At 34.6% G+C, this 25,485-nt stretch overlaps 1 protein-coding gene across 1 annotated transcript in view; it reads left to right on the forward strand.

Moving 5' to 3' along the window:
- Positions 1-25,485, forward strand: part of FAT4 (FAT atypical cadherin 4) — a 130,290-nt gene that overhangs the window by 51,795 nt on the left and 53,010 nt on the right. Inside the window, exons 2-6 of the mRNA XM_039355403.1 lie at positions 11,634-11,765; positions 15,948-16,209; positions 18,144-18,494; positions 22,629-23,551; positions 25,299-25,473. Coding sequence (XP_039211337.1) covers positions 11,634-11,765; positions 15,948-16,209; positions 18,144-18,494; positions 22,629-23,551; positions 25,299-25,473 — 1,843 coding nt within the window. The remainder of the gene's footprint in view (positions 1-11,633; positions 11,766-15,947; positions 16,210-18,143; positions 18,495-22,628; positions 23,552-25,298; positions 25,474-25,485) is intronic.

Consider the following 25,485-nt stretch of genomic DNA (forward strand, 5'->3'; position numbering starts at 1 on the left):
TGACTATAAGTACTATAAGCAGAAGAACAAATTGTGTAACATAGAGAATTTTCTTCTTTTCAACTGTTTCTTCCTCTGAAATTGCAATCCTAAATAATTATGAAACATTATGAATGATATATTTTATAAGAACAATTTCTTTACTTTTTCATGATAAAAGCTTAAACAAAGTAATTGAGGAGAGAGAATGGACATACCCTTGACTATTTCAATGGCCTTAGAAATATTTATATTAAGTATTGTTGTTCATAATTAAATGTTTATATATTAAATTACCTGCCAAAATATAAAAATAGAAAAAAAATCTACAAAAGAAAAAGGATATATTTTATTTATAACTTTGCTATAATTATTATGAAAAATGAACGTTATCATAGTCAATATTTGACACTACTAGAATCTCTAATGGAACTATTTCTTGTCTTTTCTAGAGTCTAGAAGACTATTGAAAAGTCTTCTGTGATGTATGAGATAAAAAGTATATGTCTCTGTAGGGGTGCATGAGTATTGTATGTGTATGCTTGTGTCTGTGATACATATACAGATATAGATTATATATAGAGATATAGATATATAGCAATATAGATATACAGTAGATATAATATATCTTATTCCTTTTAATCTATGTAATTGAAAGATTTAAAATCTCTTGATAATATTACTTTCTACCCTCCTCCTATCTCCATGAATTCTCAAATGCTTAATTAAAAGAGCCTCTACTACAGGGGTGTCAAACTGCTGGCCCATAGGCCAGATGCGTCATGGCAAAACCATGCCCACTGCTGGCAATGAAAAAAAAAAAGTCACGATACATTGTGACATGTCATGTGACGTTGTGAGTTTGACACCCCTGCTCTACTAAGACTCTACTGAGTGGAACCACAAATAGTTTCCTGCTTATTTTCCATACACACAAATATTCATAAATGTGAACATATTTTTAAATATTTACCTTTGATCATTGTTAAAAATATATTAGCTTACTACCATATCACTATTTTTTTAATATTGTATTCTGGTATGATGCAGTTTAGAAGAAAGAACATATGAATCTAAAAGTATAGCAGTTCACATTTTCCAGCTGTTCTTAGAAACAGTGGGATGAGGTTGAGGTAGGAAGATGAAAATTTCAAACCTGGAAGTTACTTAGATAGACCAGGTACTATCTCTTAACCCAATCTACCTTACAGGACTGTTGCTGTGAAGAAAAATGAAAGAAAGGAACACTACATTTATATAAAAAAGATAAATTCAAATTAAAAAAAAACATTTCTTAGCGCTACAGTGGTAAAAATAATTTGTATATATGTGTGATTTTTTCTGATTTATATTACAAAATCCATGTGTGGTAGCGATGAACATATTATTGCTAAAGTTTATAAAATGTTATTGAATTTAACATGAACAAATAAAACATTGTATGATTCACTGGGCAAAGAATTTTGGTATAATGCCTGAACAATGGGAAAATATGTGGAATAAAGGATTAAAATTTACATTAAATTATAATTTAAAAGAAATTTGTTTACAAGATGATGTACCAGACAAGTTATCAAAAATGTATAAAGGCATTCCAAATGAATGTTGGAAATATAAAAGTAAAGAGGGGACTTTTTACCATTTATGGTGGATGTGTGATAAAGCAAGCAAATATTGGATTTGGATTCAAATGCTAATACAGACAATTCTTAAAGTGAATATAGAAAGAAAACCAGAGACTTTTCTTTTGGGGCTAATGGACAAAGACCTTGAAAAAAATATGGAACTTTGATGTTATATATGCTGACAGCAGCAAGATTACTCTATATCAGAAATGGAAGACTACATCGATTTCCACAACAGAGGAATGGTTACAAAAACTGATGGAGCTAGCAGAGATGGCTAAACTGACTGTACTGATTAAAGAAAAGAATACAAATACTTTTACTGCCACATGGAAACCGTTTTTAGATTTGTGCTTGAGGTGGAAAAAATGAATTTTTGATTTTGGGTTTTACCAATTAGATAGACTTGATCAGTGCTGTTTTTGTAAAAAAAAAAAAAAAAGAAAAAGGTGCTGGAACTTACACATGTTATACAACCCGTCTTGTAAGATTCCATCCAAAAAAGGTGCCGGTACTCCATTCTGGGCGTTCTATGACAAAAAAAGCCCTGGACTTGTTATTGTTGAAATGGGTAGTTTGTATTATTTTGTAAAAGTAAAAAGTCGAGGTTTGAAGTGGATGCTCAAATTTACTGCACCAAAGGAAATCAGAAGTCAGTGTCTTTTTTTCCTATTTTTCTCCCTTACCTCACTTCTCTACTCCCTTTTCCCTTCTCCATCTTTTCTGCTATTTACTTTTACTATTTACTATTTTCATTGTATCGAATATTATAAACTAATAAAACTTTAACAAAAAACAAACAAGATCCACTTAAAAGCAAGTTTTGTAGAAATAGTTAAAAGAAAATTTTATCAGTTCTAAATCATAAATTTGTGAACTCAAAGCAGACATTGCTTTTTACAATAATTGAAAAGCCAGGTTCAGCTGAAAGACTAGAAGTCATAGTTTTTTCACTAGAAAAGTATAATTTAGGTTTTAGCCAAATTACAGTTGTTTTGCTGAGACAAATAGTTTTCTGAAAAAAGGTTTCCTAAATAAAATAAATCAGAAAAGCAAGTATTTTGGTTTCATATCAGTTGTAATTTATTAAAAAGTTTGAACATATTTAAATGTTAGATGTGCACTTTAAAATGTTCCATATAGTTTCAGTATCATAACTAAGTATATTAAAACCATTTATCTGTTTACATTTATGTATGTGTGCTACATCTAGGTTTGTTCCTGAAAACCAAACGTCTGCAGAATGCATCCACAATATAAATTCAATACAAACTTTCTAGTGCTTTTTTAATACCATTCTTTGAAATGGTTGTAGAGCTGAGATATGGTTTGTAACTTGCAGTTTATTGTTCCAAATACCAATTTACTCATAACTCTTTCTCTATTTAGAAAATGTATAGCCCAGCTGGATAGAAGTCTAATTAGTATTCAAACTTTCTCACCATTACTGTGTATACTGACTTTTTATGCTATTTCAGTATTAATAATTTATTACTTTATAGAGTAACTTAAAAATAGAGTTATCTGAAAGGGCAGGATTTATGCCAAATGTGTCCTTCATTCACATAATTAATTTTGCAGCATTTTTATTCAACAATAATCTTGGTTTTCTTTCAGAGGTTGACACTGATAAAATCTGTTACTGATCAACTAAGATCTCTGGAAAAATCATTAGTACCTATTACATTTCACTGCTAGGATGTCTTTTTTTACAAAATAAATTTGCTCTGGGAATGAATGGTATGGAAAGCAAAAGGAGACTAAGCAGTTTCATTGTTGTACTATGTCTCTAGGATGATTAAGAATGATTAAGATTGAAGAATTGGGTGGGAATCTTTTTTAAAAATATTTAAGTTATGTTTTATAACATTAATTGTTCCATTATTCCATATTTTCCACCTTAATTAAAAATTATTAGTACTGTTTTGTATTGCTCTGCTTTATCTGTTTTTATATGAACTGTCATCATATTTTTGGTAAAGCCTATGAATTATGAATATAGTAATATTTTTTTTAAAAAAACACTTTTTGAAGTAAAAAAACATGTCTTTTAAAAAATATCAAAGATGTTTTCAAAAGCCTATTGTGGAGAATTAAAATGGAAATATAGGGTTTAGGAGAATAAATAGACATATTTCAGAAATAATGTGAAAATTACAAATTAAATGACTACACTCTTGAAACTAAATTTCTTATGTGCCTTGTCCACATCATTATGTAAAATTATGTGATATATTTGCTCAAATACAAAAAGAATTCTCTTGAAAACGTTGAAGCCTGGAAGCTGAAAGTTATCTAAAACTAGAGTTTCTGCAGATAGGGAAACAAACGCTACACATGCTCCTTAGAAATGCAGCGTATTAAGAAAAGAGAAATTAGATTAGTAGGTATTTAAATAATACCACAGCTAAATGGCATTAACTTTTTCTATGCTGTTAGAAGTTACAGCGTTAATTTATTTCAGTACACTAAATATTAATTAGCCATTGATTCAGCAATGTGAGAAATCCAGGTTTTAATCATGCTTAAACATCTGGCTTACAAGCATATCAGGTGTGTGGAAGTATGATAAAGGTGATGTTAGGTGATTTTTGCTAAGTAACCTGACAGGAAAGTATGCTGCAGAAAGTATGCTTCCAGAAAATTGTCTGGAAAGGTTGGCAAATAATTCAAATAATTATGACGATGTATTAATTTCAAGGGTACTAAGGGTTGTAGGAGACGCTGTCACTTTGGGGAGGAAAAAGAACTTATTCAGTTCCTACTTATTCAGATTATATGTAGAAGTGAAAAAAGAATTATGAAGAGAAAAAGGGAAAATAAATTTCAGATAAATAAGATAGATTCAGTAGAATAAATTTTATTTGTTCTATTTATTTTGATAAAATGGATCATTTGAGGAGAAGAGGTTCAGCTAAAACCAAATGCCAATTAAATTAACATAGTAAGAATTATTATGTCAGTTTGCTTCTTTGTTATAACAATGTAGTTTGTGCCACTTTTGCAAACTTGGTTCATTTATGTAATGATGTAATTGATATTTTTTTTTAAAAAAAGCATCAATTTATAGCAACTGCATAATTACACAAGAAATAAATATTCACACAATTATGAAAAATGTCATTATGCAAATGGCCAAAATATCAATAATTGGGCATACTTTGAAACACAATATTTAAGGGTTAAGCCTAAATGTAATTGTGGTCCATTGTAACTTTTAAATGACAATATATTAAATGAAGCTTTTTTTGTATTCAAACAAATATATATACAAATATAGTCTGAAAATGTTTAAAATGAGCTGGCTCTGAAGACTTTTACCACATCTATTACTAAAATGATTGGTAATAGATACTTGAGGTAATGCTTCACCTCATGAATAAATACAGATTTAATTGCCCAGAACAAAAATATTAAAGAGAATTCAAGATTTTAAGATTAAAATTTGTTTCTAAGAGGAATGAGAATCTTTATCAATTGCCATTGCCAGAAATGCTTCAAACCTGTGAAATGGTTTAATAGAATTATTATATAACAGTCAGCCATGTTAAGATATGAGTGCTATTTTTGAAAAAAAAATAGCCATTAACTTCTTAAAATAGAAAAGAAGGAAAGGAAGGAGGGAGGGAGGAAGGAAGGAAGGAAGGAAGGAAGGAAGGAAGGAAGGAAGGAAGGAAGGAAGGAAGGAAGGAAGGAAGGAAGGAAGGAAGGAAAACTGTGTATTAATTATTGCATGCACTGACTGGACAGAAACTATTCAGAGTTTAGTTTTAGTTAATATTGTCCCAATCTAACCAGCATCTCTTCTCAAAATTGAACTGGGAAATCTTGGATTATGGCCAATTTATCTTTGTTGCTCATTCTACCACACAGTTTGAGACAGTTCACACACTCATAGTCTAATCTTTATATTCCTATATATTTTTACTTTTCAAATGCCACATTCAGCAAGAGTTCCATTGGTTTTATCTGTGTTTTTAATTTTAAAAAATGCTTTGAGAATCCCTATGCTGCAGAAAAGGCAGCAGTTGCCTGGAAAGGTTGGCAAATAATTCAAATAATTACGAAGGTGTATTAATTTCAAGGGGAGCTAAGGGCCGTATGAGGGGCTGCCACTTTGGGAGGAAAAAGAACTTATTCAATTCCTGCTTTTCAAGCAACATGAGACATAACTCTACTCTTTGTTATATCACTACACACTCAGTGGCCTTTCAAAGGCATTTCACTGTCAAGAGTATTGCTAACTACTTATCCACACTTGTGGCTGTTCTTGCAGTTCTTGGCTGTTTGCCCAGTTTGCCTGTCATTCAGAGGGCTTCCCCACTCATCCCCCTCTGCACTGTTCCATTCTTCTTGATAACAGATATGCTCAAGCTGCAGGAACACATGCCTCTGGCTGCTTGTGATGCATAGTGATTCATAGAAGGAATCATCTTAGTTTGTGAAGTAAAAGCGATGCCTAGACAAGGGAAACTTGTCTTTATTGCTGCCTCATGCTAAATTGATGTGGTGCTTAAGTTTATTATTTGTTTTGCTTTTTCCATCTCTACTTGCCATGTAAACCGTTGCACAAACTGATTTGGCAGAATATTTACACTTATAAAAGAATTTGTTTCAATCATGGAAGTCCAACTTTGGGTATTCAAATCAAGAATTATACACTGGGTAGAAACATTTGGTTCACTCTTTGGATCTAGTTTTTGTTTCATCAGATTCCTCACCCCTATCCCACCCTGCACCCTAGCTGAGAAGTATGGTTAGGAGTAAGCGATGCAAATAATAGTATGATTTCATCTTTTTCCACAGATTTGCAAAAGAAAATATTGTTGATCTATTAATAAATTGATTTCCTTTGCCAAATGCCTTTTCTGTATAGCATATTTTTAATTCATGGATATACAAAACTATATGGCTTTTCTTAAAAATAACACTTATATTTTATCATCCCAAATAGTTTAATGCATCTTTTAAAAATTGTAATTATCAACTCTTTTCAACAATTTTACTTTTTTTTTTTTACTGAATATACTGAATCTAAAAACTTGGCATAGCCCTAAAATTAAGGTTGTATTGCCAACATTTGGCAAATGTTTTTATAACATTTTCTTATCCCATACATTAATCATTTATAAACCAGAATAGATTTTGTCCACAGATGTATGATGAAGTATTCTGGAAGCAATGAAAAAATTAATCCAGATCCAAGGTCATTGAAATATAAACACTGTCTTTGGAACTAAGGTGCTACATTTTTTAAAATAAAAAAAATAGATTTCTTAAAATTGACTGTTGGAAACAGAAGTGATTTCAAAGAATACATACTTTAAAGAATAGGTTTCAACAATATATATCTTTAGATTTTAGTCAATACAGGTAATCCTCAATTTATGATCACAATCTTCTGATGATAATTGAAGCAGTTAAGTGAGTCATGCCCAAAATGTTACAAACTTTTTTTGCTGTGATTAGTAAGCTAATTACTATGATCGTTAAGTGGATCCCATGGTTGCTAAGCAAATCTGGCTTTCCCCTTTGACTCTGCTTGTCAGAGTAAGCATCTGGGATAGTTGCAAATGATGGTCACTTGACCTGGGACACTGTAACGATCAGAAGTGCATGTCACTTGCCAAGCACACAGATTTGGATTATGTGACTATGGGGACACTGTGATGGTCATAAGTATAAGTATCAGTTGTAAGTCACTTTTTCAGTGCCATTGTAACTTCAAACAGTCACTAAATGAATGGTTATAAATAGAGGACTACCTGTATTGGATGAAAGATTAAAGTTGAGGAATATATGGTGATGAAAAAACAGACAATAGATTCACAAGAATCTAACCAAATTCTAGCAGGATTAGTTCTCATATGTACAAAATATTATCCTACAAATCAACAAGACACTTTCAGTAAGGTTTTGAATGAAAACTGAAACTATTTAAAATAAATAAACATGCCTAATGATCAAATTAGAAATCAACAATAATGGCAGATAATGGTAGTATAATATTTATAAATTTATAATTTATAAATATAAAGCATAGAGCCAATAGTTAAAGCGTCAGGATAGATAAGTTCAAGTCCTGCCTTAGCCATGAAAGTCAGTTGGGTGATTTGGGGCCAGTCTCTCAATTCAACCCGCTTCACAGCACTGTTGTGGGGAAAATAGGATGAGGAAGATTTGTTGGATATGTTCACTGCCTTGAGCAAAGGTGGGATAGCAATAGCACTTAGACTTATATACTTCTTCATAGTGCTTTACAGCGCTCTCTAAGTGGTTTACAGAGTCAGCATATTGCCCCCAACAATCTGTTCTTCATTTTACCAACCATAGAAGGATGGAAGGCTGAGTCAACCTTGAGCCGGTGAGATCGAACTGCCAAACTGCTGGCAGAATTAGCTGTCATACTGCATTCTAATCACTGTGCCACCATGGATACATATAAACAAACAAACAAACAAACTATTAACTAGCAATTAGCAGCTGGGAAAAAAAGAGGCAAAGAAAAATAAGGGACAACAAGAATACCTTTTTTTCCATAAAAATTTTAATCTTTTGGGTTTGGTTTGTTTTTTTAAAAAAGTGTTTTGTAATCATCACATTTTCATTTCAACCTTCATATTTGTGCAAACTATGCCCAAAGTATGCACAATATGTATAATGAAAATGTTCATTTCATTTATTTATCGTTCTTTTGTTTTTTGTTTTCTTTTTTATTTAAGAATATTGGTTTAAAACTATAATGATAAAATAACAAAGATAAACATGGGGGAGGGGAGGAAGATATTTTTCTTTCCAAACTTGTAGAAACAAGAAAAAAGTATTACAGAAAGAAAGGAGTCCAAATTATATTGGAAAATAAAAGGATTTTTGTCTGTGATTAACAGAGAATGAGAAGCATTAGGCAGACTATTCAGGTAAATATGAAAGATTCTGTAGGTTCTTTGATCCCAAACCAGTGGCTCAATGAGAATTTGGGCATTTTTTCCCCCTCATCTTAGCTCAGCATATTCTACATTGGTATCTGAAATTGTCTTCTGTTTCTTTGTAGGCAGATTCTTAGTTTTCTGAAAGTCTCTTATCATTCTGTGCAAAGGACATTTGCTAGAAACTGCCAGACTTCCACAGAGACTTAGAGTTTCAAGGGGCAGAGAAAATTTGCCCCTATTTAACTAGACAGCTGTCTTTCCCCTCCTAACAGAATACCAGTAGTATGAAAATAAACAAATAAACAATAAATGTAAAACATCTGGTGACCTCTTTCAACTTGAGTCACAACCCATCTGTAAGTCTCTGATGAGGCACATGCATAAGACCGCTGTGGTTAGAAGAATTATCAAGTAGAGTTTTGCCTTGCGAATGCAAACTATATTTACCACATTTAAGCTAGCTCAGCATATTTGTGGTTTTTTTCCTTGGTTTCACAAGACAGTTGAAAATATTGTAGAGAAGAAGTATTGTTTCTATTTCATAAGTGGAAGATGTCATTGTTTTGCTCAGCGCATAGCAAACTATGGAACTATTGACATTAAAAGATAGAAAAGAAGAACCAAATTTGACTAAATATATCAGTGTCTTGTTTATTATTATTATTTATTTATTTTTATTTTTAAAATTTATAAACCGCCCCACTCCCGCAGGACTCTGGGTGGCTAACAATAAAAACACCATAAAACATGACAAAACAAACAGTACAATAACAGTCATCCAGGGGTCAGATTTTATAAACCCCAGGCCTGCCGGAAAAGCCAGGTCTTAAGCAGCTTATGGAAAACCAACAGGGTGGGAGCGGTCCTAATCTCCGGGGGAGCTTGTTCCAAGACATGGGCGCCATCACAGAGAAAGCCCTCCGCGGCCCCGCCAAATGGCACTGTTTACCCTATTGCTGTAGAATACTAGAAAATTAATCTTGTACATTATGAAAAAAGGTGACTTTCTATGACTATATGAATAAGAATATACCATATGTGCTTTGTGACTGACCACTAAGTAAGTAATTTTGTAGACTAGAACTTAGCTTTACTATTAAGCACTGTCCTAGTATAGCTTTGGCTGGCCTAGTTATATTGTCACATATAAGATTCTTCAAGGATAAAAAACAATTTGGGGAGAACAAAGGGTCAACTCATTTGGATTAGATAATTAGTAAGTCTGCAAGGGATAGATTTTCTTCCATTGGAATAAATTATCAGTTTGACAGTTTTAAAGTGCTAGTTTATAAGTGACAGATTAGATGATAAATGATGGGGCCTTTGGCTTTCTAGCTGAAGAAGCAGAGGTCAGAGCTGTAAAACCATCAAGTGGTACTTTAACTAGACAACTGATCTAATAATAAAAGGCTGCAGAAAACGATTGACAAGAGCAAAGTTAAGCTAAAGCCCTAGTGCTTAAATTTCATGAAAAAGAATAAGAAGGCTGAAAGCAAAGAAAGGCTTGTGCAGCATCTGATCTTGGGTATGAATTGATAGCGTTAAGTTCAGGAAAATCTGAAGAAAAAACATTCATTGGACAAGATCAAAGAAATTCTTTTGAGTTAACAGGAAAGTTGTCTAAGCATATATGATAGTGAAACGTTAGCAAGGTTCTATTTCAAAATAATACTTATTTCATAATTTCTCATAATAATGCCATCTTTTTATTCACCAAGATTTTTTCAGTCTCCCAAGTTACAGTATTGAATAATGGTTAAGATATTGACTGACAGCGGGACACCTAGGTTTACTAATTCATATTAACTGAATTAACTATTCAGATTTGATTTAATTTGAAATAATATATATATATATATATATATATATATATATATATATATATTTATGGGACAATTTAATGATTAATGGTCTTGTAGATCATATCCATGCTTCCCATATCAGACACTAATATAAATTAGTTTGAAGGCTAAATATATATAAGAGCTTAATTTCGCAAGATAATGAGTGCTGGTGTATGCCTCTATGTGAGTGATTTTAACACATGTCTTTTAAATCAAGTTGAAGGAAATCTCAAGTGAATAGAGGTAGAAGTGCTGAAATACTTTTCAGTCTGTCTATTTCTTCAACTGTTGAGTTGTTCCTTACATGGTTTCTTTTTTCATTTACTAATGTATTTGCTTTCTGTCTTTATTGAAGGGAGTTCTATCTATTCTAACTGTGACATTATCTCCTTGGTGGTCTTTAGGTTTTGGTAAAGTTATTGCTTATGGCCCTCTTACTTTCACTATAGATATAAACCAGCTGTTGTCTGTCTCTTCTTTATTGGGAGACAATTAGTATGTGTCTACCTAAGAATGGAAATCTAAGCCTTTTAAATGCTGCATCAGCAATCCTGTGAGAACTAAATAAACTTGCTTACATAAAAGAAAGAGTAAACAACTTCAGCAGATCTTTCAGATGCTACCATTAATGTCTCCAAAGAATATAAACAGAACTTGTGAAAAATAAAATATGTTTGGGTTAAATGTGAAGAAAGAGAGAGTAATTCCAAAAGAATGTTCAAATGACCTGCTTCTAATACTAATTTTTAAGATTTTAAGATTCCCTTTCATACAAAAGAGTCTATCATGTCCCATTTTTATGCTAAAAGTTGCATTCCTTGTTTTAGTTGTGATACTTGCCAATATATAAATAGTCGGGGAGAATTTTACACCACCTTGTCTTTATGTCAGGCAGCATTTAATGGCTGAGTGATCTTGTGCCCCGGGTCTTGGCAGCTGTCCTCCAGAGGCCAACCTTTGGGGATTACATTGACAGTTATCAGTGGACCATGTCCAATGTAAACTAGACTAGAACCATTTAAATTCAGTTACTATCAACAAGTCAAATTAGCTAGAAACTTTTCTTGGAAGATTTAATAACAATGTGGAATTTTAATAGACACTGTCTTATTTTTTGTTTTTGTTTGGGAAACTTCTTAAAGGATTAAATGATGCAGTATTTATCTGAATTGATAAAAACATAAATAATTTACATGAGATAATTTATTCAATTAATTCAATTAATTAATTCTGCTTTTTTCTTACTTTTACCATAGGTGGAAATAACTCTGCAGGATGTCAATGACAATCCACCAGTGTTTCCTGCAGATATGCTTGATCTGATTGTAGAAGAGAATATAGGGGATGGATCTAAAATAATGCAGTTAACAGCTACAGATGCTGATGAGGTAGGAAGTGGCTACTTTTCTGAATGGCGAAACCTTGTTGGTGTTATAGTGATTTGAATGCCCAGATTGATTTCCTACACTATAACTGAAAAGTGAGAGTTGTTAGGGAAGTAGGGCATAGAATGTGATTACTTACTGATTAAAAATGGAGATTGATATAATTTACCACAAATATGTTAAGCTGAAGACTCCAAGACATTTGAGCTAGACAGGGAAGCATAAAGAGTTATCTATTTTTTTCTTATGCCAACCTTGTTGATCATGATTTCTGTCTAGCTTCTTTGCCCATTAACAAAAAAGCTGTGCAGTGCTGAGAAAAGGCAATTTCAAAGAAGCGTTATGAATTTCTGCAACAGAATTCTTTCTTGATATCTGTACTGACCTGTGCTTTCTGAAGTGTGATGTGATTAGCAAGACTAATTAAAGGTATCACTAAGGATTGACATCATGTGAATGGTACTCATTCAGTCAATCAATAATTATTCAATCATGGACCAAAGGTGATCAGGCCTCACCTCTAAGATAAGGAGTGGTAAAGAATTGTGGGTATCATACTCCTGTATTAGAGTTGCTCATTTCAATGCAAAATAATTAATTAATTTCAGGACAGGTTTAGAAGTCAAAGCAATGAGGTTTTTGTTCTTGTTAGTTGCGAAGTCATTTCCGACCCATCACGACCCCATGGACAGCGTTCCTCCAGACCTTCCTGTCCTCTACCATCTTCTGGAGTCTATTTAAGCTCATGCCTACTGCTTCAGTGACTCCATCCAGCCACCCCATTCTCTGTCGTCCCATTCTTCTATTGCGCTCAATCTTTCCCAGCATTAGACTCTTCTCCAGTGAGTCCTTCCTTCTCATTAGGTGGCCAAAATACTTGAGTTTCAACTTCAGGATCTGGCCTTCTAAAGAAGGGTTGATCTCATCTAGGACTGACTGGTTTGATCACTTTGCAGTCCAGGGGACTCGCAGGAGTCTTCTCCAGCACCATAGTTCAAAGGCCTCAATTCTTTGGCGCTCAGCCTTTCTTATGGTCCAACTTTCACAGACATACATTGCAACTGGGAAAACCATGGCCTTGACTATACGTACTTTTGTTGGCAACCTAAACGAGTTCAAATCCTGAGGATTATACCCCAAGGTACTCAAGGAACTGGCAGATGTGATCTCAGAACCACTGAACTATATTTTGCAAAGATCTTGGAGCACAGGGTAACTACCAGAAGACTGGAAAAGAGCTGATGTAGTTCCCATCTACAAAAAAGGAAAAAAAATGGATCCAGGAAATTACAGATCTATCAGCGAATACCTAGAGGCAAACAAAGTCATTACTAAAAGCCAACATGGGTTTGTCAAAAATAGATCATGCCAGACAAATCTTATTGCATTCTTTGACCAAGTGACAAAATTAGTGGATCAGACAAATGCTGTTGACATAATTTATTTGGACTTCAGTAAGGCATTTGATAAAGTAGATCACAACCTACTACTTGACAAGATAGAAAAATGTGGGGTAGACAGCATCACCCCCAGATGGATCCGTAGCTGGCTGACTGACCGTACTCAGCGTATGGTCCTCAATGGAACCACATCTACATGGAGGGAAGTGTATAGTGGGGTAGCCCAGGGCTCTGTTCTGGGTCCAGTGCTCTTCAACATCTTCATCAACAATTTGGATGAGGGGATAGATGGGGAACTCATCAAATTTGCAGATGACGCAAAGCTGGCAGGAATAGCCAACACTCCACAAGACAGGCTTAAGATACAGAAGGATCTGGACAGACTTGAACGCTGGATGCTATCTAACAAAATGAAATTCAGTGGTGAAAAAAGTAAGGTTCTACATTTAGGCAAGAAAAACCATACGCACAGGTATGGTATAGGGGGTACCTTGCTCAATAGTAGTAACTGTGAGAGGGACCTTGGACTCCTAGTGGACAATCATTTAAATATGAGCCAGCAGTGTGCTGCAGCTGCCAAAAAAGCCAACACAGTGCTAGGCTGCATTAACAGAGGGATAGAATCAAGATCACGTGAAGTGTTAATACCATTTTACAGTGCCTTGGTAAGGCCACACTTGGAATACTGCATCCAGTTTTGGTCACCGCGATGTAAAATGATGTTGAGACTCTAGAAAGAGTACAGAGAAGAGCAACAAAGATGATCAGGGGACTGGAGGCTAAAGCATATAAGGAATGGCTGCTGGAATTGGGTATGTCTAGTTTAATGAAGAGAAGGACGAGGGGGGACATGATAGCAGCGTTCCAGTATCTCAGGGGCTGCCCCAAAGAAGAGGGAGTCAAGCTATTTTCCAAGGTGCCTGAAGGCAGGACAAGAAGCAACAGGTGGAAACTAATCAAGGAGAAAAGCAACCTAGAACTAAGGAGAAACTTCCTGACAGTTAAAACAATTAACCAGTGGAACAACCTGCCTCCAGAAGCGGTGAATGCTCCAACACTGGAAGTTTTTAAGAAGAGACTGGACAGCCATTTGGTTGGGGCATAGACTTGGACTACTGTGATACTGAATGGTTTGTCTTTGATTTGCACTGAGATCATTCTGTCATTTGGGGGATTGTATCACAGTATTGTTTTTCCTACTCTTTTATTGACTATGAAGGCTACTCCATTTCTTCTGAGGGATTCTTGCCCGCAGTAGTATACCTGATGGTCGTCTGAATTAAATTTACCCATTCCTGTTCATTTTAGTTCGCTGATTCCTAAGATGTTGATATTCAGTCTTGTCATCTCTTGTATGACTACGTCTAGCTTGCCTTGATCATGGATCTTACATTCCAGGTTCCTATGGAGAAAAGATCTTTACAGCATCGAACTTTCCTTTCACCACCAGATGCATCCACAACTGAGTGTCCTTTCAGCTTTGGCCCAGTTGCTTCACTCTTTCTGAAGCTAGTACTAGCTCTCTGCTCTTCTCCAATAGCATATTGGACACCTTCCGACCTGAGGGGCTCATCTTCCAGGGTCAATCTTTTTGCCTTTTGGTACTGCCCATGGGGTTTTCATGGCAAAGATACTGAAGTGGATTGCCATTTCCTTCTTCACATTTTGTCAGAACTCTCTGCTATGACCTGTCCATCTTGGGTGGCCCTGCACGGCATAGCTCATAGCTTTGTTGAGTTACGCAAGCTCCTTCGCCACGACAAGGCAGTAATCCATGAAGGGGCAATGAGGTTAAATTACTATTAATATAGGTAGGAGCTTCACCTTCACATTGGCCATCCTCTATTTCATTTGGCTTAATGCTTGTTTCTTACTTATTTAACTAAGTCTGTGAAAGTCCTGCCAAGTCCTAGCATGAAATTCTAAGATCCATATAAAATCAGGAGCTTATGATTTATTATCATCTTGGGCAGCCTTACACTTGAAAGTTTTGATGAAACAATGTTACCTAAAGGGTGAGAATATTATCTTTTATAGTGGTATTCTTGATATTATCTTTATCTGTTTCTGTCACGGATTGGGTATAAAATGAGAAGAGCCTTGTGAAATCAAGAGAAAAGATTCCAATAGTTAGGTATGATTGTGTCATGATAAACTCTACTCAAACACAGCATATGAGTTTTTCCTTTATATTGTGAAATAAATTCCTGGAAAAGCAGAAAAGCAGAGCAGCATCAAAGTTTTGTTCATAATGCTATGGAACAAAATACATTTTCAGTTGCATACAAATCTCAAATAGCAAATCTTACATTTAAAAATTCTTGTTTTTTGCATGTAGTTGCAAGAGGCTTTCCAGTTATTGTACATACTTTTTTGACATACTGTACTTTGCATATACTCAGGAGTTTTCCTGAGAAAATTCCAGGCATCCAAGAATCAAATAGACCATGGGTTGGACCTAGGTTTAGTGACACAAAATTCTTGCACTAATAGTACTATATCACAGCATCTGTTTCACTGTATAACATACTACCTCTTCACAGTGCCTTCTATCCATTTTGTTGCCAGGTCAGGGATGAAATATCTACTAATATGATCCCAAAGTATCCTTGACATGTTTCAGATTATGGTTCTATCAAGAAATACTTTGATGGTTCAAGGGCTAGAAAGCCTTGTTTTGCATTTTTAAATATGTCTGTTTTAATGTAAAATTTATAACTTAGTTGTTTACTGAAGATTTAGATGAAACATTTCTCATTTTAGTTTTTATTTATTTATTTTTCAGGGTGCAAATGCTTTGGTAACTTATACCATCATCAGTGGTGCAGAAGATAGTTTTCATATTGATCCAGAATCAGGCGAATTGATAGCTACCAAGCGGTTGGATCGAGAACGCCGTTCCAAATATTCTTTGCTCGTTCGTGCTGATGATGGTCTACAATCTTCAGATATGAGAATCAACATTACTGTTAGTGATGTTAATGATCATACACCTAAGTTCTCCAAACTATGGTATTCTTTTGATATAGCAGAAGATACCACTCCAGGTAAACTGAATACTTAATTTGAAATATGAAATTAATGCAACTATTTTGATTAATTGAAGTAGATGAATAATTTTTGAATGTTAAAATGAGATAGACAGATAGATGCTAGATAGATAGATAGATAGATAGATAGATAGATAGATAGATGATAAACAGATGATGTAAATATGGATGATGTGATACAGATCTGGTTAATTGTATTCTTGAACATCTAAGCTAAGGTATCTGTATTACCTGGCTTTATGAGAGAGCAGGAAATAAATTTAACCAAATTCATCCTATTATTTTTTACTACAATAGTAACATACTACAGAGACCTATATTTTGTCTGCAGTACAATTTAATCCTTAACTTCAAGAAAAGAAAGAAATTCAAAGGAAGCACAGTAACAGCCACTGATATTGTATAACCCCTCATTATATAAGAAGGCTGCAATAAAAAAACCAGTATGTTCTATTTTAAAGAAACTGTGTAAATTCCCAAAAAGAACTTTTTGCCAATAGGGTCTTAGCCAATTTTGAAATATATTTTTCAAAAGACTATTATTCGGCTTCAGGAAAAGCTATTGTTTTCTTGGGTTGGGTTATCTCAAAACTAAATGTTCTTTTACATTAAATTTGTCTTTTTTTGTCCCTCAGTGACATTGCATATTAAGGGTCAAGTGATCTTGAAATAAACCTCGGAATGCTTTGGTCATCTGTGCCCATAACTCTGATGCAATGCATTATAATGATTGGATATATATATATATTAAACAATAAAATATACGAACACCAGGAAGTTATAAAACTATAAAAAGTTTTAATAAAACCAGAATAAAACCAAGCTTTCGCTGACATCTGCCAGCATCATCAGGGTAGTCTCCAGTTGATGGGAGAAGCTATTTATAAGTGTGGTGTTCTTTGCGCCCGGCTTCTTGACCTCGTCATGGGTCCCAGCCAATCCACCTGCGTTTTGATCGTAGTTTCTGTGTTGCAAGCTGTAATTTCCTCACTTTCCTTACTTGTGCTGATACGGCAGCTCTTCCTCCCTTCTTTGCATAACTGTAAGTCAGGGGGACTCCTTAATTCCACGTAATTAGATGTGCACTGTCTGTGTTTGTGTTGTTTATTCACCTCATCCTCCTTGATGATGAATAAACAACACAAACACAGACAGTGCATATCTAATTACGTGGAATTAAGGAGTCCCCCTGACTTACAGTTATGCAAAGAAGGGAGGAAGAGCTGCCGTATCAGCACAAGTAAGGAAAGTGAGGAAATTACAGCTTGCAACACAGAAACTACGATCAAAACGCAGGTGGATTGGCTGGGACCCATGACGAGGTCAAGAAGCCGGGCGCAAAGAACACCACACTTATAAATAGCTTCTCCCATCAACTGGAGACTACCCTGATGATGTTGGCAGATGTCAGCGAAAGCTTGGTTTTATTCTGGTTTTATTAAAACTTTTTATAGTTTTATAACTTCCTGGTGTTCGTATATTTTATTGTTTAATATGAGTCTACCCAGGAATTACTGTTTTGTTTTTAATATTCTTAATATATATATATATATATATATATATATATATATATATATATATATATATATATATATATATATATATATATATATATATATGTTTTTGGTTTTGTATTAACAAAATCTTCCCATTTACAAAAAGCATTTTTTTTTAAGAAGAGGCATCTGCGAGAAAATAAACCAAAGCATTTTTGCTGACTCCTTTCTACTTCAAATAGTTCCCTTCAAATAGTTTCTTCCTGCTTATTTCAAGCCATCACTTCAATCATCATGGGATATGTAGGACAATAGTAACTTTTTGTAGTTTCCATTCACTTGAGGTGTTGTTGATCTAAAATGGTAGAAGCTCTAATCCCATTTTTTTCTATTGTTTTCTTTTTCTGTCTTCTCTTCCTCCCATTTTTCATTTAGGTTCTTTAGTAGCAGCTATATTAGCTACTGATGAAGATTCAGGCATAAATGGAGAAATCACATACACTGTGAGTGAAGATGATGGCGATGGGACATTTTTTTTGAATCCAGTTACTGGCGTTTTTAACTTAACCTGCATGTTGGACTATGAAGTACAGCGGTATTATGTCCTTACAGTTTGTGCAAAAGATGGAGGTGGGCAATCCACCATTAACAGAGTTTATTTTAACATACTAGATGTAAATGATAATTCACCAATATTCAGCATGGCTTCCTATAGCACCTCTTTGATGGAGAACTTACCTCCAGGCTCTACTATACTTATTTTCAATGTTACGGATGCAGATGATGGTATGTATTCTTCCATATTTTGAAAGTCAGTATTGTGGAGCATATTTGCATATGTATGTTATAGCACAAATATGCCACATCAAATATAATGATTATCTATCCTGTAGTTATATTAACTGTTCTATGCCCATAGTACATAAAGTCATTGCTAGTTTAATATTGTTTACTCTTTATGACAATAGCTTTGCAGGATCACAGAAAGATGTTTCCATTCCAGGTTGTAGCATTTTTTTAAAAAAATCTTGATAGCTAGTGTAGATCTATATTCTCTGTATGAAACTATAAAATTGTCATGCTAATTCCATTAATCTCATTGCTGAAAAGTATAAGCACAGTTTGAGTGAATGTCTTATTTCTATGTGTGTGTGTGTGTGTGTGTGTGTGTATGTATATGTATAGAAGCACACATCACACACACGCACATATAGGTGGTCCTCACTGACTACGATTGGGACTGGAAATTCTGTTGCTAAGCTTTACAGTTGTAATGCACAATGTCACGACAGCTATTCTGGTAGTCTCAGTTGCTATCATTAGGCAAATTCCACACTGTTACAGACTCCTGCAGTCATATCAGTGGTAGGATTCAGCCAGTTCGCACCACTTTGGCAGAACTGGTAGCTACTTTTTGGTGCCCAGGCCCAGAATGGACTTCCAGAAGTGGCATCCACACAGAGAACCAGTTGTTCACATATTTGAATCCTACTACTGAGTCATATAATCATTATATGCAACTACCTGCCATCTTGCTTATTAACTTTGTTTGTTGGAAGCTGACAGTGAAGGTTACAAATGGAAATCAAGTGACTCTGGGGAGTGCCATGATGGCTACAACTACAATGACCCATTGCAAATTGTCTTCATTTAGCACAGTGGTTCTCAACCTGTGGGTCGGGACCCCATTTGGGGTCAAATGACCATTTCATGGGGGTCGCCAAACCACGCTGTCCGCCATTTTTTTCCCTTTTCCCTAGCTGTCCTACTCCCTCTTATTGGTGGCCACACCCACTTGGGGGTCACCACAACATGGGGAACTGTATTATGGGGTCACGGCATTAGAAAGGTTGAGAACCACTGATTTAGCACTTCATAACTTCAGTCTCTGAACGAGTGGATATTAAACAAGAACTATCTGTATTTATTTTATAATATTTATAATTTTCCTAGTGGTTTCTAAATAGGATACAAGAAAATCAAGTCCAAAATACAAAAGGCAAAGTTAAATTTTCAGTGTAGCACTTTAAAGTAATACAATAAAGAGCCAGTGATGATGATCATAAGTATCCTTGCAACTAACCTAATTTAAGGGTAAACATACTTGAAGGAAACTGCTTTGAACAAATGTTCAGTCTGATTTTGATGTTGTCAGTACTTCCAATCCCTTCTATAATATATTGTGCAATTTTTATTTGCAGATAATTATGCCAAATAGGGGATATTGAACAAAGTATCAGTTATGTATATATTTAGTATAAAAAGTATTCAGAACATTTTTATACATTTTTATATATTAAAATGATAAAGCATCTGCAAAATAATAAATAGCAATGATTAATAATTAAGTATTAGAGTCTGAATTCATATTTCATATTCCTTCTTCTGGGTTCTTTTAATATATGATATATATTACAATGTGAAAAAAGTAAAATGATTAAAAAAGACAAGATAGAAAATAAAAATCCATTAAAAATAAACTTGAGCTTTTTTATATTAAATTAGATAACATTTCCACATTATTTATTTAGTACTGTGAATGTTTTGCTTTTAGCATAAGAATGTAATAGGTAATGGATATTGGTTTCAGTTCAATATACTACACACTGTAAAAATATAAGATGACATTTGAAATCAGAGTTATTGCTGTCTATATTATTCACTATAAGTTCAAATGTTATCTATGTTTTACAATGTGCAATACATTCACCAGCTTTTATTGCAGTGTTATTCAGAGGACACTAGAATCTTACTGAAATTAGTTTTTTTTCCCTTTATTTTTAAATAACTGTTTAGAATTATTCATTTAAATAATTTATATAGCTGCTCACATAAATAACTCTGGGTGATTTATAAGATATGAAATGCATCAACCCCAAAATAACCCCCCTCTGCCTCTGTATGTCCAAGGACAAATTGTCAATCCCGGTCATCATGATTAGTAACTTTTGATTATGGCATAGTCATGTAATTAAATATATATTTTCCACATTTAATTGCTAGTAATCAAACATTTGTGCATCATATTAGTACTGCCCACCTCATAATAAAAATTGTTAAAATTATGCATTGATTTTCTTTAAGAATCTATGAAAACCTTATTTCTGAAATACAATTATTCAGAATGCAGTAATTCACTAATGAGTGATTGTTTTGGATCTGAACTAGCTAAGGTCATGTCTTGACTTACTTCTACCAGATAAAATTCGCTTTGGCCCAATAAAGTTTTGCCAGTGGAAAGAGTAGACGTTATTTTGTTAGCAGAGTGAAACAATGGATTGGAAAATATGTGGGACTGAATTACCCATGCCCAGATTTTAGTCATATTAACAAGATTTCTACACCACAAAATTAGGCTAAATCTGGTACGAGTTCTAAAATGTTAATTTCCATATGGTTTGGATTCAACTTAGATTTAGGCAATTATTGTAAAATTCATTTGTAACTTAATTGTTTTTGTTACACACAGCCTAAACATAGCCAACTGTGTTGATTAATCACCTGGATATATTTTCTAAGTAGATTTGTACTGGAGAGCTAATTAAAAGATCTGTCTGTCTCTGATAATCAATGATCCTACACAAAATCAGTGTCATGTCAATATATTTATGATTGTTAATCTGAATTATGCAGTAGACAACTCTTCTTATCTATAAAGTAAATACTAAATATTTGCTAACCCGTTCCATTAAAAAGTTTTCAACTGTAGACAGATAAAGAAACAATTGACTCAACACAATATTAGCTATTTGTTCTGATAAATTTGTTACAACCTCCAGCTCTTATTGTAAAACTGGGTATTGGCTTAGAATACATTAATTCATATCATTTGCTTAATCAGAACCAAAATATCTTCAGCAGCATTCTGAATTAACCCCCCCCCCAATGATAGACAGATTAATCTTTCATTTTTATTTATTTGTCAAATTTATATAGCCAACCTTCTTGCAGACAAGTCACTCTAGGCCATGGGTCGGCAACCCGCGGCTCCGGAGCTGCATATGGCTCTTTCAGCCTTCTCCTGGGCTCCCAGCCTCCTCTGCCATTTGCAAAGAGAGACACAAAGAGAGGCACTTGCACTTCCCTTCTCTCTCTCTCTCTCTCTCTCTCTCTCTCTCTCTCTCTCCCTCTCTCTCTCTCTCACTGAGTGGGGGAAGAGGACTGGCAGACCAAGGGCAGGAGAGAGCCAGCCCAATAAGAATGTGTGTCAGCTTGACGGAGAACAGTGTGAAGCCAGCTTGCCAGGTGCCGGGAGAGAGAGAGAAAGGGAGGGAGACAAAGAGAGAGAGAGAGAGAGAGAGAGAGAGAGAGAGAGAGAGAAAGAGAGAGAGAGAGAGAGAGAGAGAGAGAGAGAGCATTCATGCATAACAGCCTCTATTTCTTTTTAATTAAACTCTTCAATCAAGCTCCCCCCCCTCGCGTGCACGCGCAAGTTTTGCGGCTCCCAGTGTTTTCTTTTCTCTGAGAAACAGATCCAAGTGGCTCTTTGAGTGTTTAAGGTTGCCGACTCCTGCTCTAGGCAGTGTACAACAAAACTAAAACAATAAATACCAAGTTAATTATTAGTATTAAAAATCTTTCCATAATTCATCAGTCCCTGGGTTCTCCAGGCATGACTGTTCACCCTGATTCTGACCAATTGTTCACCTGGGTTCTGATTGACTACACCTGGGTTCACTTGGGTTCTGACTGATTATTTCCCCATGCCTGACTTTTTACTATTCTCCAGGCCTGATTTGATCTGATTTTGAGGAACCTGTGATAAAACTAGCCTCCCTTGGGGGGGGTATTTCATAATGCCACAGCAGAAAAGATTCACCAAATGTAGCTATGTATAAATTATATAAATGCAGACATATATAAGTTGTGTATTGTTTTATGTTCATAATGATTGGAATTATGAAATCTTTTTTTTTTTAGGTTCGAACTCACAGTTGACCTACAGTGTTACTTCTGGAGATAGCCTAGGACAATTTAGTATTGACAAAAATGGTGTTCTAAGCATCAAGCAAACATTGGATCGTGAAAGCCAATCTTTCTATAGCCTGATTGTTCAGGTTAATGATATGGCTTCTCCTCCAGCCTTCAGATATACAAGCACAACACAAGTATCTATTATACTGCTTGATGTCAATGACAATCCTCCCAGTTTTATCTCTCCAAGACTGACGTACATTCCAGAGAATACGCCCATTGACACCATTGTATTCAAAGCCCAAGCAACTGATCCAGATAGTGGTCCAAACAGCTATATTGAATATAATTTATTAAATCCTTCAGGAAACAAATTCAGTATTGGAACTATAGATGGAGAAGTAAGGCTGATTGGAGAACTTGACAGAGAAACAGTTTCTAATTATACGTTAACTATAATTGCCACAGATAAAGGACAACCATTTCTCTCTTCATCTACAGATATAGTTGCAATAATCCTTGACATCAATGATAATAACCCTCTCTTTGCTCAAAAATTATACAAAGTTGAGATTGCAGAAAATACTCTGACGGGGACAGATGTAGTCCAAGTTTTTGCTACAGATAATGATGACGGCTCCAATGGGCATGTTCGCTATACTGTAATCAGTGGAAATACAAATAATGAGTTTCGGATCGATTCTGTCACAGGAGTAATAACAATAGCAAAGCCTTTGGACCGAGAAAAAATAGCATCCTATTCATTAACAATCCAATCAACTGATCGTGGAAGTAGTCCCCGGACTGATACCACTATTGTCAGCATTTTTTTATTGGATATTAATGATTACATTCCTACATTTGAGCTGTCTCCCTATACTGTAAATGTCGCAGAAAATTTAGAAACATTACCAAAGATCATTCTTCAGGTTAGTATGTTTTAGCAAGGAATAATACTAGTATTTACTAAGATCAGCATTTATATGTTATTGGGCACACACGCACACACACACAAACATATAGCAGTGTCTATCTGTCTTTGATTTACCTTTAAAAAGTCAAGCAAGATTTGACCCAGTTAGCTAGACTATGCAACCATTTAACAAGATGGTTTGTACCATCTTCATCTATGCAAAGTTCAGAAAAGGAGAGATAAATACGGAACAAATAAAAGCAAAAGATAATATAAAAGAAAAAAATCCATTTATATAAGACCATTTTTATATCACCAGATGAGCCCATAAATATTGGTCTCTGCTGCTAATCAAGACTTTAAGCCATAAGGCTTTCATATCCTGCTTTTTAGTAAGAATAGGAACAGAATAACAGTCTTAGTTGCAACCCTCACCTATGGAACATTTTCTGCCACCAGAAAAGACACAATTATAGTGAGTATTTTCCAAAAGCATCCAAAGCTCACAATGCTTTTACCCAAGCAAAGCCCCTATGGTCTATGAAAACCTGGCTCTGTAAAGACTATTTTGCATATGAACATGATGTTCCTTACATGCATCTACTAGGATAGAAACGTGTGGAAACTAATCAAGGAGAAAAGCAGCCTAGAACTAAGGAGAAACTTCCTTACAGTGAGAACAATTAATCAGTGGAACAGCCTGCCTCCAGAAGCAGTAAATGCTCCAACACTGGAAGTTTTTAAGAAGAGACTGGACAGCCATTTGTCCAAAATGGTGTAGGGCTTCCTGCCTGAGCAGGGGGTTGGACTAGATGACCTCCAAGGTCCCTTCCAACTTTACTACTATTTTATATCACATATTTGACATAATAAAGAATTCAGGATGAAATTTTCCCAATCCCAATAAGAGAGAACTGAAACTGAAGTTGTAATCTTCTGTATGTAGGGCAAGTATTCTGCCATTTCTCCCCAGTTCATTGAAATCATTGGTACCGTGATGTCTTGCAAGGCTTGTATGGCTGCTTGAGAAAGTCTTTTCTTCCTAGCTGTGCACCACAACTAATATCCTTCACAGAATCCATAGACAGATGGGAATTGCTTTTGAACCAGCCAGACATGCCTTGCAAAAGATATGGATGTTTTAATGATTTGAAAAGAGGTACCTCATTCATCGTGCCATGCATTGTAAAGCAACTTATTTAAAAACTTTGCACAACTTTTCTGATTAGCATTTGGATGTCAGACCATCAAGAAGGCCAAGTGCTATAGGCTATGATAAAACAATCTCTGTGTGTTTGTGAGTGTGAATCAGAATAGAGCAGTAGCAAGTTACTTTTGTATTCTTGCCAAGAAAGCTACATAAGCATGAGCATGAAGTCTCCAGGATCTAACCTTTATAACTTTAGCATTTGCTGATTATTATACATAGCCTATATGTGATTTTATCTCAATTGATGGGCTAGAACTATGTTGATTACAAACTGTTTGCTTTTTCATACAAATATATGTTTAATGTGTGTTTACACATTAAACATATATTTGCATGAAAATATAAATGCTACATTCAGTTTTAAGTGACTGAAAATAATATTTAAATAAGTGTAATTAATTGCATCTATAATAAGTTTTTGTTTTAAATCAATGCAAATAAGTTTTTAATGAATGGATTTTTGTCAGATAAAAAACCACAAACATGAAAAATGTTGAATGAAGAGAACATAAACAAAGACATATTCAAAATAACATGATTCATTGCTCTATAGGTTGTGGCAAGAGATGATGATCAAGGACTAAATAGCAAATTAACCTATTTTCTAATTTATGGAAATGAAGATAGTGCCTTTACTCTCTCAGCAAATGGAGAGCTCCACCTTGTACAGAGCTTAGACAGGGAAAAAAAGAAAGAATATATCATGTTGATCACAGCTATTGATTCAGGTAAGCAACTTA

Source organism: Crotalus tigris, unplaced genomic scaffold (genome assembly GCF_016545835.1).
Source record: "Crotalus tigris isolate CLP2741 ecotype Arizona unplaced genomic scaffold, ASM1654583v1 scf7180000018686.200002167:472752, whole genome shotgun sequence".
NCBI classification, from domain to species: domain Eukaryota; kingdom Metazoa; phylum Chordata; class Lepidosauria; order Squamata; family Viperidae; genus Crotalus; species Crotalus tigris.